Genomic DNA, 20,151 nt, shown 5'->3' with positions numbered 1-20,151 from the left:
ATTGTTGATTTGTGAAGTATTTATTAACAATTTGTTAAGCATTTACAGGGTGTTCCAATATGGTTGACCCCAATCTAAATGCCCATGCTAGTTCATGGATCTTAATAAAACTATATACACTTTATGTTGAAGGTAATAAGTTTTACTAGTTAAATATACAAAGAAAAGTACAAATATTTGTTGGTTTGTTGGCAGATTTTCATAAATGTGCAACATGAGCGCTGCCTGCAAAATGCCTTATCAAAATGCTTTTTCTTTTGACGTTAACGGCATTTTTTAACCTGAAAAGATAGAAATGCCAAATGTTATACACAAAAACTTGAAACTTTTCTACACAAACTGTGTTTCAGGTTAAGAACACCCTGTAAATGCTTAACAAACTGTTAACAAATACTTCACAAATCAACAAAAATCATTTATCAACAGTTTACTAATAATCTATTAACTAGTAAAATGGATAGTTATTATAAAGTGTTACCGCTTTTTAAATATAATAATTATGATAAGTTTTAAACATGTTACTGTCCCACAGAATTATTTCTGAACAAGAGTAAAGTAGAAAAAGGCCTGTCTATATATATATATTTTTTGTGGAAACTGTTTATTGGTCCCAAAAGTCATGACATAGTTAAGTAACAAGATGTGAGCATTTTTTCCTTTTCCACCATATTAAAAGACAAAAAAAAAAAAAAAAAAAAAGAAAACACAAAAAACACAAAACAAACAAAAAAATAAGATGAAAAAAAAAAAAAAAAACCTCAACCCACCCAAAACCCAGGGCACATATCTAAAAAAAAATAATAAAAAAAATAAAATAAAAAACCATGATTATTTTCCCGTTTAAAAGGGAAAAAGGCACAGCTCAAGAAAAACTAATATTCCCAAAATATTTAGGGCAAAGTTCAAACATCCACACAAGGATGAAATTCTGCGCTTTTAACATATACCAAAAAAGGGTTCCAGACGTCCTCAAAGGACTCAGCCGATCCACTGAGTGTCAGTCTAATTTTTTCCAATTTGAGAAAATATAACATCTCCTTGAGCCAGTAGGCTTGCGTAGGTGGGACTGAAGACTTCCATCTTAACAAAATTAGCCTCCTAGCCAGCAAGGTTGAAAATGCTATAAGGTCCCCTTTCTGAGAAGGTAGAAAACGTGTTGCTGGAACCACACCGAACATACGAGTCAAGGCATTTGGAGCAATATCCATCCCGGTGATCTTTGATAGAACAGCAAAAATATCAGACCAATATGCAGTTAAAGAAGGACATAACCAAAACATGTGTACATAATCAGCTGGAGCCTGCTTACATCGATCACAAGTGGAGGAGACCGCATCAAACACTTTGGCTAGCCTAGCTTTGGTATAATGTGCTCTATGTAGGATCCTGCACTGGGTAAAACCGTGTTTAGCACAGATTGAGGATTTGTGTGTCCTACACAAGATTTCTCACCAGACCTCTTCAGGTATACTCATCTCCAAACCCGACTCCCATATCGCCCTAAGGGTGTTTAAAGTGGAATCAGAGCTGATTTTGTAAATATTTGAATAGACTGGTAATTGCACCCTTTAGCGATGGCAAAGGTTTTAAAAAAGTATCTAAAACAGAGGTAGCCGGGAGTGTCGGGAAACTTGGCCAAAGTGAGCGACCATAACTGCGGATTTGAAGATATCTGAAAAAATGGCAATTAGGTAATGAAAACTTTTCAGCCAGCTGTTGAAAGGAAGCAAAGGTTGAATTCAGATATAAAGCCTGAGTTATACTCCCGCGTTGCGGTGACGGCGTAGCGACTACGGCGTCATTCGACATTCGATAGTTCTGCGGTGAGGGAACGCGCTGCTCTGTAATTCACCGCCAAGCCACTAGAGGGATGTGGCGTTATGTTTGTACGGTTTTGGGGCATGCTTGTTTACTTCCGCTAGTCGGAGAAAAAATAAACAATGCAAGATGGAACTCTTGAAAGTAAATATTCTGCTCATCAACACTGAATAAATATTGAACATACAAATGTTGACGGGCAGGCGACGCAGAAGACGGTTTCGAGGCGGTCTGGCCGACTTTTGATGCCGCACAGAGAGTTTTAGACTCGGGTGGAGAGAGCTAGCTGTGGCGGCTAGCTTCAAACTGGCGTCGAGCACTGCGTTCAAGGTCTGCAAAGCCCTCCAGCCTGATTTGTTTGCCGTGTCCTACAACCACCCAGTGGGAAGCCATAGCAGATTTCTGGCGTCTAGGGAACTTCCCAAACTGCGTTGGGAGGCTTGATTTTAAGGTTATCATAAAAAGCACCGAGGCACTCTCAATTAGTGATGATGTATTGTGTGTGTGAACTGTCTGTTATTGAAAATTAAAGATCAAAACAACTCTTTTGACACCAAATCTGTGCTTTATTCTTCATATACTTGAAACATATGTACACAGTAAATGATGAAGTGCACCAACCAAAAATACGACATAAAGTGATAAAAAGTTGGCAGTTTTTGGCCGACTGTGTCACCGCTTCGTGTGGCCACTCGATTCCGACCACCCACGTCTCGGTGGTTCTTCCATTTATTTATTTTTTCGATCGCCGACCTTGCCATTTGGCAGTCACAATAATAATTTCTTGACGAGACTTGCTCTTCGATGATACTCCCGTCGGCTTGGTGCATTTTTGCGTGTAGAAAATAATGTTTGATTCTATTCTACAATGGCGGTGTTTTCGCCCGGAAACAACAGTCTGAGCGGACCAATCACAGTCCGTTTTCGCTACGTCTACGCGTCTACGCGACGCGAAGGTTAGAAAAATCGAGAGGTGCGCGTCAGGCTACGGCGTAGGGTCGTAACTCGATTCTTCCTTGACGGCGTAGGTCTGACGCGGAAGTATAACTCGGCCTTAAGTCCTTGAATGTTTCAATGCCCAGCCTAGGCCACATAGTAAATGTGTTATCCAGCAGAGAAGTGGGGAAAGCATGATTATGTGAAATTGGAGCCTGAATGGAAGGCGCCTGTAGACCAAAATATGCTCTAAACTGGTTCCAAATTTTGAGAGAGAATACAACAAAATTTTGTGAATATGGAGAGGTAGATGATAAGAGCGGTGAAAACAAAGGGATTTCAATGTCACCGGTTTGACGGAGTTGGCTTCAACATCAAGCCACAATGGGGTGCTATCAGTACTCTGATAGCAGAGCCAATATGTCAAATTCTTAATATTAGCTGCCCAATAATAGTACAAAATATTTGGAAGAGCCATCCCACCTAGTTCTTTGGGTCTTTGGAGTGTCTGATAGCGCAACCTGGGTTTCTTTTTATTCCATATAAAATCCCTAATAAGAATGTCCACAAATTTGAAAAAGGAAAGAGGAAGAAAAACTGGAATACACTGGAACAAATAAAGAAATCGAGGGAGAATGTTCATTTTAACCGAATTGATCCGATCTGGAACAGAGAGATTGAGCAAGGACCATCTTTCGAAGTCTTGTTTGAGCTGTACAAGCAGCGATTCAAAATTCATCTTACGAAGGTTGCTCAATGTGTCCGCCACATAAACTCCAAGATAAGCAAAACCTGATTTAGATACTTTAAATGGCAATGTTTCTAACAGATATACTTTGGCTAGCTGATTTACAGGAAATATTTCACTCTTTCTCAGATTCAGTTTATATCCTGAGATTCTACTAAAATCACTTAAAACAGTGAGTGCTGCAGGAATGGAACGAGCTCGGTCAGACAAAAATAACAAAAGATCATATAATCCAACGTTCATCTCCACACCATGTCACACTATACCACATAGGTCAGGGTGACATTTTAGTGCAGCAGAAAGAGGTTCCATGGCCACCGCAAACAACAATGGGCTCAAAGGACAGCCCTGCCTGGTAGATCGAGATAAGTGAAAATATTCTGAATTTGTATTATTAGTTCTAACTAACGCTTGTGGAGACGAGTACAGAAGCCTAATCCAAGGCATGTCTATATTAAATTCTTCATTGAGTGAGTCTACTCAAATCCGCTCAAGCTGGTCACTTACACACAATGAGTTGCCACAGCAACAAGTTAAACAATGATTGACACATGCAGCGCTTTTGCAGTTTGTGACTGGCAAGATGAAACACAGACATCTGTCAATCATCGATAACTTTAATAAGCAACTCCTGTGCACGTGCACTGCCTGACGAACAAAGAGCAGAGAGAGGGACGGAGGGAGAGGGTGAGACTACGCGATCGGCTCGGGACAGCTCATCTGTATTTTATATTTTTTAAATTGTAAAAAAAAATCCGCGATGGACTGAGGGCGCAAAGTTTGAAGCGCGAAGTAGCAAGGGATCACTGTAAAGATATTAAAATCATAGAAGCAGGCATGTCTACGCTAATCGATTAGCATGTTAGCAAAAATACAATTTTTCCTTCAAGATTGAAGAATTTACATAAATCTCCTCAAAATTGCATCAGGTTAACCCTTGTAGTTTGTTCAGGTCACAATTGACCAAAAATCAATAGTACTTTTTACTTATCCAAACTTGAAAACCAGTCAACCTTGATCTGAAAACATGGGCGGAGTTTGACTTTTGTGGGAGGGGTGGCAAAAAAATAAAATAAATAATATAAAATTAAAAAAAATAAAATATATATATATATATTAAAGACCGATCGGGTCCGATCACGTCATTTTCAAAGTATCGGAATCGGCAAAAAAATATCGGACATGCCTTTTTTAAATATATATATATATATATATATATATTTTTTTTTTTTTTAAATCGTTTTCTAATTGTATTTAACGTTACAGACAAAATGTCTTACACTCATCCAGAGTAGTTTTGGCTTAAAGTAGGGCTATCAAATTTATTGCGTTAACGGCGGTATTAAATTTTTAAAAATTAATCACGTTAAATAATTAACGCATGCGCTGCACGACCCACTCACGCATTGTCGCGTTCAATCTATAAAGACGCCGTTTTACCTATACATAGCGCTAAAAGGCAGCGTATAATGAGTAGAGAGAATTTTGACAGCCTTTGGAGCCATTTTTTATGTGGCTAAAACCTTACAATACCTCTCTCAGCAATTAAAAAAACCGTGGGAGGCAATATGGGGAAGAAAGGTAGTAGTTGATCATTTTCTTAACACCCTATGTTCTTTCCCAACGCAGAGAAGATATATCAATTGGTGCCCCTACGCACAGTCATGGTTGCACTTCCCATCATGCATTTGGGCAGAAGTTAAATGGCTGCAGTATCATTTACCGAAAGCTCAACATATACACTAGATGGCAATATTTAGTCACAATATACAAAGTCACAAGTATTTCTATCCGTGGATCCCTCTCACAGAAAGAATGTTAATAATGTAAATGCCATCTTGAGGATTTATTGTCATAATAAACAAATACAGTACTTATGTACTGTATGTTGAATGTATATATTCGTCCCGAGTTTTATTCATTTTTTTCTTAATTGCATTGCCAAAATGTATATGATCAGGAAAAATTATCGGGAATGATTGGAATTGAATCGGGAGCAGGGAAAAAAAGCAATCGGATCGGGAAATATCGGGATCGGCAGATACTCAAACTAAAACGATTGGGATCGGATCGGGAGCAAAAAAACATGATCGGAACAACCCTAATATATATATATATATATATATATATATATATATATATATATATATATATATATTTATATATATACAGGTAGTCTCCGGGTTACGACGTACTTGACCTATGCGATTTCGAATTTACGACATTTTGTCTCCAGTCTTTTCTTTTTTTTTAGTCGCACAAACAGTACCTAATTGTACCTCACAGTATCTTATTTTTTACTTTATTAACATGACTTGTTCTGTCCTCACTAAACGTGAAGTTGTTCAACTTGACAGACAGCAAACAAAGCAATTTTGCTTTTTGAAGCTTTTTACTTCCTTCACTTTTGACAATTTGTAAAGCTGTAACACACATACAGTATGTACACTTCTGTAAAAAAAAAAACACGCATTTTAACAATAAAACACTCGACGCAAAACGATTGCCGTTCAAACGTCCATCTAGTCTGATTAATATGTAAATTTAGTAAATTAGATTAGCCTAATTTGCCTCACTAAAGTCCGCTAGCTTAAATGCTACAGATGCAAACGTATTTACAATTCTCATAGCAAATTGCTCACACGTAACTCCACAAAATGTAGCTTTAAAGTTAAATACAAATGCAAACACAAACATATAAACTTAAAAAATTTTAGTCGAATAAATAAATAAATACGTTTCTGTTTTCCGAAATTCCCATGTTCGCAGTGAGTCAGCAACAGGCACACTTTTGCGAAATATACGATGTTTATTGATTAGAAAATGCAGAAAAAATGAGATTTATTGATTACAATCCCACAACAGCAAGCAAACACACATCAAAACCAGCATAACAAGTGGTAACAATGACGCTAGATCTAGCTTGTCAATCCCAGAATCCCTGCGCTACCGTTACAGCAAAACAAGATGTTCCTTAGCAATGAAAATCGCTTACCGTGACAAATGAGCGGGGAGCCAACGCTCCGGTAAAGCGGCGAAGGAACAAAGTCGAGCGATCCGTACGTGATCCTCCAGCGGACTTCGCGGGTCGCCCGGAAATGTCCGGTTCTTGTAGGAACGCGCCCCGCCCAATGACAAATATTAAAGCTACTTTTGGTTCAGCCCCTTGAAAAAGGGCTTCTCACATGGTAGCAAGTTGTGCTGTCCTGGCAACAGATGTTCTGTCCCCGCTGTAAATATTATGGGTGCAAAACAAGTTATCTCATGAGATTCCCTCCTAACTATGGAACCCAAGGTGAAAAACAATAACAAGTTGTTACAATTTAGGTCACAGAGGCAATCATACATCACAAAGGCATAATGTGCTAATGTTAAGGCATCACATAATATTTTCCCCCATCAGTTTCCAACAATTTCGAATGTAAATTATAGAGTCTACAAGGACTTCACCATCTTCGTGATGATAATACACACTCAGCAGGAAAACGCCGCATTATTTTCAATTTAACTCACCTGGACGCTAAAAACTGTATGTGAAAAGTTTTCCAAGTGTTTAGGACGACGACACTCCCCACGCTAAATGCTAATGCTAACGTGAATGCTACGCTACCGCCCTAAGTTACGTAGTGTTTGATGATCACTCAGCGCAGACGTTTAACGGCTAACATGGCATATCTAGGAAGAATAGGACGTTTTATTTTTTTCAGAGTGTACCATAAATATTCCAAAATTGCAAAGGGTAAAGTAAAACTTCTTCAACTCCACCGAAACTATTCACTCAGACGTCCCTCAAATCCTCAAAAGTTGCGCTTGTTAAAGAAAAGTATCCATAATTACACAGGGTAAAATAGTCGTACAGTTAATCCTCAAAATTGAAAGTTTAAAATAAGACAACATGCAGTAAATTCCTGAGAAGTTACATTGAAATTAAACTGACTTGAACCAAGCGAACATTTTTCCCGTTTGTAAAGGACTTTCCTCCATTTCACGTCTGCGGTTTTTGAAGCCGACAGAAACATGTCATTACGCGAAGCGTCGCCGTAGTGTTTGCTTCCTCCCTAAAACGCCACAAATGATAGATGTAGTCATTCATTGTAGATTATGCAAACACGCCGCAATCTTGGTGAGTGTCAGCGCGAGGCTTTCTGGTTATCCATTGTCCTTCGGGGCTCCCGTCGTGATGACGGCTGCACAACCGGCGACTCATCAGTCAACGCCGCTGTATCTCATTCATCACGTTCGCGGACCGACAGAGGAAACATCTGCGCTGGACGGGTAGATGGCGAAAAGTCTTCTTATGGGCCCGGCGGGGACACAATTGGCCTCGCCGAGGCTCATCGGCCCCGCTAATGGAGTGTGGAGACTTATATTATTAAGAAAAGTACAATGCAGTACAATACTTTGGTTAACAATCATTTTATACAATGCGATGTACAATGGGGCAAATTGTTTTATTTTTTAAAAGCAGACTAAAAACCTGGTGAGATTGATTTGACATAAAGTGACAACTCACTGACTGCCATGATCAACTGATAACTAATTGATTATCAAATTAATTGATATCTGTTTTGATGCACCTCGATACAAGTACTAAGTATATACAGTGGGGCAAATAAGTATTTAGTCAACCACTAATTGTGCAAGCTCCCCCGCTTGAAAATATTAGAGAGGCTTGTAATTGTCAACATGGGTAAACCTCAACCATGAGAGACAGAATGTGGAAAAAAACCTAGAAAATCACATTGTTTGATTTTTAAAGAATTTATTTGCAAATCATGGTAGAAAATAAGTATTTGGTCAATACCAAAAGTTCATCTCAATCAATTATGTACCCTTTGTTGGCAATAGTGGAGGGCAGACATTTTCTGTAACTCTTCACAAGCTTTTAACATACTGTTGCTGGTATTTTGGCCCATTCCTCCATGCAGATCTCCTCTAAAGCAATGATGTTTTGGGGGCTGTCGTTGGGCAACACACACTTTCAACTCCGTCCTCAACCCGTGGCGTCAAAATGATAACAATAATGGTGAGCAAAAATCCCAGAACCACACGGGGGGACCTAGTGAATGACCTACAGAGAGCTGGGACCACAGTAACAAAGGCTACTATCAGTAAGACAATGCGCCGCCAGGGACTCAAATCCTGCACTGCCAGACGTGTCCCCCTGCTGAAGCCAGTCCACGTCCAGACCCGTCTGCGGTTCGCTAGAGAGCATTTGGAAGATCCAGAGGAGGACTGGGAGAATGTGTTATGGTCGGATGAAACCAAAATAGAACTTTTTGATAGAAACACAGGTTCTCGTGTTTGGAGGAGAAAGAATACTCAATTGCATCCGAAGAACACCATACCCACTGTGAAGCATGGGGGTGGAAACATCATGCTTTGGGGCTGTTTTTCTGCAAAGGGACCAGGACGACTGATCTGTGTAAAGGAAAGAATGAATGGGGCCATGTATCGAGAAATTTTGAGTGAAAATCTCCTTCCATCAGCAAGGGCATTGAAAATGAGATGTGGCTGGGTCTTTCAGCATGACAATGATCCCAAACACACAGCCAGGGCAACAAAGGAGTGGCTTCGTAAGAAGCATTTCAAGGTCCTGGAGTGGCCTAGCCAGTCTCCAGATCTCAACCCCATAGAAAATCTGTGGAGGGAGTTGAAAGTCGGTGTTGCCCGACGACAGCCCCAAAACATCACTGCTCTAGAGGAGATCTGCACGGAGGAATCAGCCAAAATACCAGCAACAGTGTGTGAAAAGCTTGTGAAGAGTTACAGAAAACGTTCGGCCTACGTTATTGCTAACAAAGGGTACATAACAAAGTATTGAGATGAACTTTTGGTATTGACCAAATACTTATGTTCCACCATGATGGGCAAATAAATTCTTTAAAAATCAAACAATGTAATTTTCTGTTGTTTTTTTCCAAATTCTGTCTCTCATGGTTGAGGTTACCCATGATGACAATTACAGACCTCTCTGATATTTTCAAGCGGGAGAACTTGCACAATTAGTGGTTGATAAATACTTATTTGCCCCACTGTATACAACCCCTAGCAAAAACTATGGAATCACCAGTCTCCAATGAGCACTCACTCAGACATTTTATCTTGTAGAACAAACTTAGATAAAAAGCTTGAAAAAATAATGAATTTGTTAAAAAGTGCAACTCTTTAGCATTCAGAAACACTAAAAGAAATGAATGAAAAACATCGTGGTGGTCTGTAAATGTTACTTTTATAGAGCAAGTGCAGGGAAATATACAGTATACGGAATCACTCCATTCTGAGGGAAAAAAAATGGAATCATGAGAAACAAACAAAGAAATAACAATCAAAACACATCTGTAGTATTTAGTAGCACCACTTCTGGCTTTTATGACAGCTTGCAGTCTCTGATGCATGGACTTGATGAGTATTCTTCATCAGTTTGGTGCCAACTCTCTTTGATTGAAGTTGCCAGATCACCTTGCTGTGGACCATGTTTTTCAATTTCCACCACAGGTTTTCAATAGGGTTCAGATCTGGGCTATTTGCAGGCCATGACATTGACTGGATGAGTCTTTCTCCAAGGAATGTGTTAACAGTTTTAGCTCTGCGGCATGATGCATTGTCATCTTGTAAAATGACAAACATATTTTCAATTGAAGGGATAAGAAAGATGTCTAAATTTTCTATGTAAACTTGTGCTTTTATTGAAGATTTAACCACAGCCATCCCCCCAGTGCCTTTGCCTGATATGCAGCCCCATATCATCAAGGACTGAGGGAATTTTGATGTTTTCTTCAGGCAGTCATCTTTGTAAATCTCACTGGAACAGTACCAAACAAAAGTTCCAGCATCATTACCTTGTCCAATGCAGATTCTTGACACCTTGTCCAATAGAGATTCTTGACTTTTTTTTGGACTTTTTTTGGCAAGGTGAGCATGCTGGAACTTTGCAAGGATGATCTAGCAACTGCAATCAAAGAGAGTTGGCACCAAAATGATATATATTTCCCTGCACTTGCTCTATAAAAGTAACATTTACTGACCCCCACGATGTTTTTTATTCATTTATTTTAGTGTTTCTGAATGCTGAAGAGTTGCTCTTTTGAACTAATTCATTATTTTTTTCAAGCTTTTTATCTGAGCTTGTTCTGCATGATAAAATGTCTGAGTGAGTATTCGTTCGAGACTGGTGATTCCATACATTTAGCTAGGGGTTGTATACATGCAGTGGGGAGAACAAGTATTTGATACACTGCCGATTTTGCTAGTTTTCCCACTTGTAAAGCATGTAGAGGTCTGTAATTTGTATCATAAGTTCTCTTCAACTGTGAGGGACGGAATCTAATACAAAAAAACAGAAAATCACGTTGTATGATTTTTAAGTAATTTGCATTTAATTGCTTGATATAAGTATTTGATACATCACAAAAATCGAACTCAATATTTGGTACAGAAACCTTTGTTTGCTATTACAGATACCAAACGTTTCCTGTAGTCCTTGACAAGGTTTGCACACACTACAGCAGGGATTTTGGCCCACTCCTCCATGCAGATCTTCTCCAGAGCCTTCAGGTTTCGGGGCTGCTGCCGGGCAACACGGACTTTCAGCTCCCTCCATAGATTTTCTATGGGGTTCAGATCTGGTGACTGGCTAGGCCACTCCAGGACCTTAAGATGCTTCTTACAGAGCCACTCTTTAGTTGCGCTGGCTGTGTGCTTGTGGTCGTTGTCATGCTGGAAGACCCAGCCACGACCCATCTTCAGGGCTCTCACTGAAGGAAGGAGGTTGTCAGCCAAGATCTGGCGATACATAGCCCCATCCATCCTCCCCTCAATACGGTGCAGTCGTCCTGTACCCTTGGCAGAGAAGCAGCCCCCAAAAAATGATGTTTCCTCCTCCATGTTTCACTGTTGGGATGGTGTTCTTGGGGTTGTACTCATCCTTCTTTTTCCTCCAAACATGACGAGCCGAGTTTAGACCAAAAAGTTGCATTTTGGTCTCATCCGACCACATGACGTTCTCCCATTGCTCCTCTGGATCATCCAGATGGTCAATGGCAAACTTCAGACGTGTCTAGACATGCACTGGCTTCAGCAGTGGGACCTCGCGTGCACTGTAGGATTTTAATCCATGACGGCGTAGTGTGTTTCCGATGGTTTTCTTCGAGACTGTGGTTCCAGCTCTCTTCAGGTCATTGACCAGGTCCTGCCGGGTAATTCTGGGCTGATTCCTCACCTTCCTCATGATCAGTGATGCCCCACGAGGTGAGATCTTGCATGGAGCCCCAGAACGAGGCAGATTGACCGTCAACTTGAACTTCTTCCATTTTCTAATAATTGCTCCAACAGTTGTTACCTTCTCACCAAGCTGCTTGCTTATTTTCCTGTATCCCATCCCAGCCTTGTGCAGGTCTATTATTTTATCCCTGATGTCCTTACACAGCTCTTTGGTCTTGGCCATTGTGGAGAGGTTGGAGTTTATTTGTTTGAGCATGTGAACAGGTGTCATTTATACAGGTAACAAGTTCAAACAGGTGCAGTTTCTTCCGGTAATGAGTGGAGAACAGGAGGGGTTCTTAAAAAAGAACTAAGAGCCGAAATATTTACTAGTTGGTAATGTATCAAATACTTATTTCATGCAGTTAAATACAAATTTTTAAAAAAATTATACAATGTGATTTTCTGGATTTTTGTATTAGATTCCGTCCCACACAGTTGAAGAGAACTTATGATACAAATTACAGACCTCTACATGGCTTGCAAGTGGGAAAACCAGCAAAATTGGCAGTGTATCAAATATTTGTTCTACCCACTGTATGTATATATATATTATCTATAGACGCAGTATATAGATCTCAAAAGGGATCGACATATATTGCCGCCAATGGCACTCAAACATAATCACTCACTGCCAGCCCCTCCCAGTTGAAATACACGAAGCATGGAAAGCTGTATCCAGATGAAAATGGCAAAAATTCCGACAACATTGACCATCTGGAATTGCCTGAAGAAGAACAGAAGCACTGATGTGCAAAGTAACAGACGTCAAACACGTAGACCAAGAAAAACAGCAGCTGTTGATAACGATAAACATTTTGAAAGATGCAATGAAAGATACTAATACAAATGATAGTGACATCGGGAAAAGCCTGAGAGCAATGAGCAAAAACAAAAGTATCGAAAGGAACTCAGAAGTTATCATGATTGCGATTTTAATGAAAAGAAGGGGATTCAAAATGAAATTGCCACACTTAATCCCTATCGAGAACAGTGTTGTTAATCTTACTGAAAAAAAGTAATTAATTATAGTTACAAATTACTTCTCCCAAAAAGTAATTGCGTTAGTAACTCAATTACCTGAATGTAAGAGTAATTAGTTGGCAAAGTAATTGGTGATAATTACTTTTTTTTTTTTTCCCTCAAAAAAAAAAACAAAAAACAAACAAAACAAAAAAAAAACATTGGCCACACTATGTGAAGTTTTTTGTGAAGGTTTTTCTTTACCCTAATTTACGCTTTACCCTGAATCAACTGTTAAAAGTTGTTAAAATTGCTCCCATTATTGCATTAGTTCCCTTCTCTCTACTTTCGACATATGAAAGTTTTAAAACTGTTTCATCATTTAAAGATAGATTCAAGTCAAGATTTTGCCGATTTAGAAGTATTTTAGATTAAAAGTTACTTAGGTTCGCTAGGAAGGTTCTCTACAACAGAGCCGTCCTAAAAAGTCTACTGCTTTAAGATGGCGGCTGTCTACTAACTCATTTGGTGCCATGTCTGTCATTTTGCATCTAGTTATATCTATGTACAGTACATGTGATATCTACCATGTCTACCATATCTACCATAACATGCGGGCGTAGTTTGTAGGCTATCGGCTACAACATGTATTATTGGAGCTACCTAACATCGCGTTTGCTCGGCGTCACAACTTTCTTGCCTCCTCCCTACTCCTGCTCTGCTCTGTCGTCTCGGTGAGTCCGTCTCCCTCAGACTTTTCGACCAATATAGTAACGCATAGTAACGCATGCCTTTCCGTCCTCAGTAACGGTAACGGCGTTGCCAAGATGAGAAAAGTAATTAATTAGATTACCCACTACTGAAAAAAATAACGCCGTTAGTAACGCCGTTATATTGTAACGCCGTTATTAACAACACTGATCAAGAATGCATTTTGCCTATGAGGAGCAACATGAAAAATACTACCAAAACACAGTTTTTATTTTATTATTTTTTTATGTAAGATGGGTGATTTAGATTTAAAATTTCTGTATGACAAATGAAATTCTCAGACTTAAACTCTATTGAGAATGCAGTTGACTTTTAAATAACAAAACTAAGAATGTAGTCTGAATGCCTGCATTTTTCCCCAGTTCCTCGTGTTACTCGCCCTGCTTTGAAAGTAAGTTGATTTGTTTGCCTGACTTTTGTTTGTTAAAAGTTTTTGGATACCCCAGTCGTTTTTTTTTTTTTTTTGGCATTAATTAAAACCTTTTGCACCGCCATTCTGCCTCGCTTCCCTTTTCTTGCATTTGGGTCCACACAACCTGCCTGCCCGCGTATTCCTGACAAAAACGAGTTACGAATACATTTGTTAATTTTGTGAGTATACAATACAATTATAATTTTTATTTATTCCTTAACAAAAATTGCTTCTTCAATTCCAACTTTTGGTGATTTTGTTCAATTTTCCTAACGATAATGACTTCGCACCAAACATCAGTCTTTTGTTTTAACGTGTACGCAAGTACCCAGCTAGGCAGACAGCCCAATTATCTATCCAAATAAACTTTTTTTTCCCGTCGACTCTCAACTTCCCGGTTCCTCGGGATGCGGCGCGCGGCGCCGTTGTCACGTCCTCGCCTGCGCTGATGAAACTTTGATAAGCTCCGATGACACGTCGAGCTGCGGCAGCAGAGAGCCCTTCAAGCTGGGATGGCTAAGACGCTGCCAGATGTCGAGCCCGCAGGAGGGACTGTCACTTGAAACTCTGTTTTTGCAGAGAATATTTTTTTTAACGCTCCCCTGTGCATTATAAATCATGTATATCGAGTTTTCACAAATTCACCTATCGACGGAGGCCTCGTTATTGCGTGACAGTTGTGATTTCTCTTGTCTGCAGTGTTGTTCTTGGCAGCTGTTTTAATTTTTGTCTTAGTCTTATGTCTGTTGAACATATACTTTTTAGTCTTTGTCATATTTTAGTCATTTCAAAAAGTTTTTGTCTTCATCTAGTTTTAGTCGATGGTTACTCAAAACATTTTCGTCTGTAAAATTCCAGTTCAAAAGTTAAAGTCTAAAACGGTTTACAACAATTTCGAATGAACATGGACAGAGGAGCACATATTGTAGCGTTTACAAGGACAACGCCAACTTTGTGATGATAATACACGTTAAGCAGAAAAAGCAGGACATTATTTTCAATCAAACCTATCTAGAAACCACGAACTGTATCTTAAAAAAGTTATCCGATAGACTTACTGACCAGAAAAGCCAAGTGGGTTTTGCTTTAGACTGTTCAGTGTTTGCTGGTCAGGAAGCTCGCTATTCTGAAGCTAATGCTAATGCTAACACGAATGCGAATGCCAGGATTACATATAGCGTCTGATGATCACTCAGCACAGATCTTTAAAGTGCACGTGACATGAAAAGGCATGTTTATTTCATAATACATACGGTATTTTATGCGCCTGAATGATATGGACTGCTTGGATGTGTGTGGAAGCGATCGCTATATTTATTTAGTTTTTTAAATCCCGCGCCATGAAAATGAGTGACTTCTGGCTTCGGTCTTGCATTGAGGAGGAGGGCGCTGTGACGTGTACGGTTGAAGGCGTCCTCTTCACGAAACAGCCGTACTGTTGTGTATGAGGACTAAGGATTCAGCTGATTTTGCGGATTAATGCGTTTATTTTTCGCATCAAGCCAGCCAAACGGCTGCAGAAAAATCTTGCTTTATGAGGGAGAGGCGTATGCGCCTTTATGGAGTTTCAAAAGGTTCCCATTCACCGTGGATATTGGCCAAAACAAGCCCTAATACTGTGGGACCATTGGACTTATGAGGAAGTGAGTAAACATCTTGTTTTGTATTATGGCAAATACGAATACAGCGATTACAAAGTAAACACTACACCTACACCTTTAAATAAAGGACTACTTACGTTTGATCATTGATGGGCATGTAAAAAGCTCTCCTCATGCACATTCGCTGCACAACAACTGCAGCCGCCCTATATTCTATACACAATCACATTTTATTTAGGTTGAATTCCGTTATAGTGTAAAGCCATAAAATCCCACGTGGCGGCTGTCACAAAACAAAGAGCTTTTTAAGAAGAAAACATTTTTTGCAAATAAATGCTCAAATCGCAGAATTTCTATAGATATGAACGTAAAAAAGTCTGGATTCTTGGTTAAAAAAAAAAAAAACAAAAAAAAAACGGGCCATATAAACACAAATTGTAAGGCTTTAGCTTTTAACCGATGAGTGTTGGACTTCTCGCATCGTTGAAGGAATTGCAGTAACCCGGTAGATTTTGATTGGTTGATGGTCATTTTTCATGCCGTTTGGAAAATCTGACACAAATTCTTCTATAGCAGACTTATACTTGAAAAATACTTCATCAAAATTCTCTAACCAATGACTTTGTTTTCCCTCAAAGGTGCTGCTTGCTCCCTCAGGATGCCTCAGTTGGAGTTCAGCGTTGGTAAGCACCTTTATTTTTTTCTCCTGTCCTACTTGACCCACGAGATCATTTTATATAAATTTACTACTTTAATTGCTCGGGAATATGAAGTACTGAAAACACACTGCAGATCTCAGCATCTACACTAGTATGAAAAAGTAACCTAACCTTTTGGAATTTCTGCATAAAATCATCATCAAATGTGATGTTACCTTTGTCAAAATCACCCAGATGTAAAAACAGTGTCTGCTTTAACTAAAACCACCTAAACATTTACAGGTTTTCATATTTTAATGAGGGCAGCATGCAAACAATGACGTGAGGGGTAAAATAAGTAAGTGAACCCTCTGCCTAAGGAGACTTAAAGAGCAATTGAAACCAATTTTTACCAAACAATTTAAGTCAGGTGTGTGCCCAATCACTGATGAGTGGTTTAAAGCTGCCCTGCCCACTATAAAACACACACCTGGCCAGAATTGTCTTGATGAGAAGCATTGTCTGATGTGCATCATGGCTCTGTCAAAAGAGCTGTCTTCTGCGATCACGGATTGTTGATTTGTATAAAGCTGGGAAAGGACACAAAGCCATCTCTAAAAGTCTGGATGTTCATCAATCAACAGTCAGAGAAGTTATCTACAAATGGAGAGAGTTTAGCACTGTTGCTTCTCTCCCAAGGAGAGATGATGCCATGAGTTCAGCGCAGAATGCTCAAGAAGGTAAAAAAAGAACCCTAGAGTGTCTGCTAAAGAAAGAGAAATCACTGGCACAGTTCAATATCTCTCTGCACATGTAATCGGTGTGTCCGCGCCGCACCTACCACGTTCCGATCCACCTCTCGCTCAGGTCAGTACTCGAACCCGGCCGCACAAAGCCGCCAGCGCACCCACATGAAGGCATCGGAGGGAAGGTTTTCCACACACCGCTCACACAGGCAGACCTGCGTCTACCCGTTACACTCATCGCCCGAAAGCCTTCACTGCCGATCCGGGTCACGGCACCAATGTAACCGGTGTGTCCGCGCTGCCCTGACCGCGTTCGGATCCCGCTCTCGCTCAGATCAGTACTCGAACCAGCGCCGCACGACGCGTCCACTCATCAGGCGGAAACGCTAACCGCTAGGCCATGAGCTCGAGCCGACGGCCTAGCCGCCAGCACACCCACATGAAGGCATCGGAGGGAAGGTTTTCCACGCACCGCTCACACACCCGAACCAGCTTGTACCCGTTACACACACTTTTACCATATGTAAAACTGGCCAAGAATGGTGTGCATGGGAGGACGCCACAGAGGAAGCCACTGCTGTCTTAAAAAACATTGTTGCTCGTTTAATGTTCGCAAATGTTACTTGGACACTCCATAGAAGTTTTGACAAAATATTTTGTGTACTGATTAAACCAAAGTTGAATTGTTTGGGAGTAACACACAACGTTATGTGTGGAGGAAAAGTGGAACAGCTCACCAACATCAACACCTCACCTCCACAATGAAGCATGGTGGAGGGATCATCATGATTTGGGGCTGTTTTGCTACCTCAGGGCCTTGACAACTTGCAATCATTCATGGAAGAATGAATTAAAAAGTTTATCAGGATGTTTTCAGGAAAACCTGAGGCCATCTGTCAGACAGTTGAAGCTAAAAAGAGGATGCATGCTGCAACAAGACAATGATCCAAAACACATGAGTAAATCAACTTCAGAATGGTTTCAGAAAAACAAAATGCACGTTCTGGAGTGGCCAAGTCAAAGTCCAGACTTGAACCACATTGAGATGCTGTGGCATGACCTAAAGACAACGATTCATGCCAAACATCCCAGGAATCCGACTGAACTACAGCAGTTTTTGATCCAGATCAATGTGCTAGACTGATCTGCAGCGTCTGATTGAAGTTATTGCTGCCAAAGGGGGAGGGGGGGGGGGTTACAAAATATTAAAGTGATGTTTCACTTACTTATTCCCCCCCCCTTCTGTCATTGTTTGCATGCTATCCTCATTAAAATATGAAAACCTACAAATGTTTGAGTGTTAAAGCAGACACCGTTTTTTCATCTGTGTGATTTTGACAAAAATCACATCACATTTGATGGTGATTTTATGCAGAAATGTGAGAAATTCCAAAAGGTTCAGATACTTTTCATACCACTGTAAAAGCACTACTACAAGCAGTACTTTATATTTCTAAGCAACCTATTTATATTTAGACATAGACTTCAAAACTCTATATATTATGAAGTCTATGATTTTTAACTCGTTGAATTTTGACTTTTAGTACACCGTGTTTGCTATGAGCTTGAAGTCATGTGATAACATCTGTAGAACGAGCCTAACAAACTATTTATACTCAAACGCCACTAGGAGGCAGCAAAGCAATACAAATAAAGACAAGCAATCAGAGGACATCACTCACCATCAATTTAATGTGTTTCCGTCACATTTGGAACGAATTAGACGATTAACATGTAAAATGGGATTCATTATAAGAAAAAACATGATTGGTAAGCCATATTCATATTTTTGTTATCTAGAGGTACCACTGTATTCGTAGGCTTTTACAACACTGACTCTAAAAATGAGAACATGGAAGTCTTTAACCTTGAAAGTCAAGAAAGAAAGGTCGACCATATCGCTAGACTGTTAGGAATATACGCAGAAATATCTTCTAAGTAAGCAGGCAAACAAGATTCTATAAGCAAGTCGGATTTTTGTTGCAGAATGTCTTGAAATAGAACTCCCCATAGCTCGGGTGGAATAAAAAATGAATGAGGACATCTCCAAACAAAAAACAAAAGTTCCAAGAAGTCGTCTCGTCAATGTGTCAACAGTTCGCTCTGCGCCTTGTTTGTGTTTGTGACTCTCGGTTGGTTTCTCCGAACGCCTGATGCATCCGTGATCAAGGCCAGAAAAAGCCTTACTGGGATGGACGTGACTTTTTAGGAATCCCCCCCCCGTATATTATAAAGTTTCTTTTTTAATGATCAAATTTTGAAAATAATGAAACAATAGGTACTGTTTTTACTTGTTTTCAGTAAATTATGTTTTGGACTCATTGCTTGCAATTGATGGCATGGACGCCCAGGCCCCGTCCAGTCAAAATCAATTGGATTTCTAGCGCCGTTAATGCCAACTAATAAATAAACAATGGAAAAAAAGACAATCGGAAACAGAATACAGTGATCCCTCGCGACTTCGCGCTTCAAACTTCGCGCCCTCGGTACATTGTAGATTTTTTTTTTCAATTAAAGAAGAAATAAAGATTAGCTGTCTCGAGCCAATCGCATAGTCTCACTCTCCCTCCTTCCCTCTCCCTGCTCTTTGTTCCTCAGAGAGTGAACTGGATTTGCTCATTAAAGTATGCGATGATTGACAGACGGTTAAGCTTTGATCTTGCCAGAAACTCGACCTTCAAAGCGCTGCATGCGTCAGTCATCGTTTAACTTGTTAACCCTTTAACACCTAAGCCTATTTTGGCCGAATTTGCATGCATTTGATGTTGCCTTTATATTTCAAAGAAAAAATGGTTCACAATGGCCAAGTTGGGTCCCTTTTTTAAGGACACCTTGAACTTCATGTCCAAACTGTTGTTTTCTTCACTGACCAATTATAATCCACATTTTGGACCCAAAAAGACAAAAAAATCCCAAAATATTTTTTCAAAATTTGTAATGTTGATATCCCATTGACAACCAAACATGCTCGACCAACCGTTTTGAAGCTTGATAATATTTATTCTACTTGTTAGGATAAATATTCAATAGAAAAAAATAAGATTGAATAGTTTTATGTTTGACAATTCAACACAAACAGCAAGTATGGTCATAGGCGTTTTTGGCCTTTACACATACTATGGTCAAAACGGGTTATATACAGTGCAAAATAGTGAGAAAAAATATATATATCATCTAACACAAAAAGGATTTGGAGGATATCTCTTTGTGAATTTAGGTATTATACCCATCACCTTATCTAAAGTATATACGTACA

General features: G+C 39.7%; 1 protein-coding gene across 2 annotated transcripts in view; it reads left to right on the top strand.

The window, feature by feature from the left end:
- The window catches only part of inpp4b (inositol polyphosphate-4-phosphatase type II B), a 501,746-nt gene that overhangs the window by 18,739 nt on the left and 462,856 nt on the right, over positions 1-20,151 (top strand). For both annotated transcript variants that reach the window (XM_057844280.1, XM_057844279.1), the window contains exon 2: positions 16,150-16,194. In XM_057844280.1, the coding sequence (XP_057700263.1) occupies positions 16,150-16,194 (45 nt within the window). The remainder of the gene's footprint in view (positions 1-16,149; positions 16,195-20,151) is intronic.

The sequence above is a fragment of the Corythoichthys intestinalis genome, chromosome 8 (genome assembly GCF_030265065.1).
Source record: "Corythoichthys intestinalis isolate RoL2023-P3 chromosome 8, ASM3026506v1, whole genome shotgun sequence".
Lineage (NCBI taxonomy): Eukaryota > Metazoa > Chordata > Actinopteri > Syngnathiformes > Syngnathidae > Corythoichthys > Corythoichthys intestinalis.
This window is presented reverse-complemented; position numbering and strand designations above follow the sequence as displayed.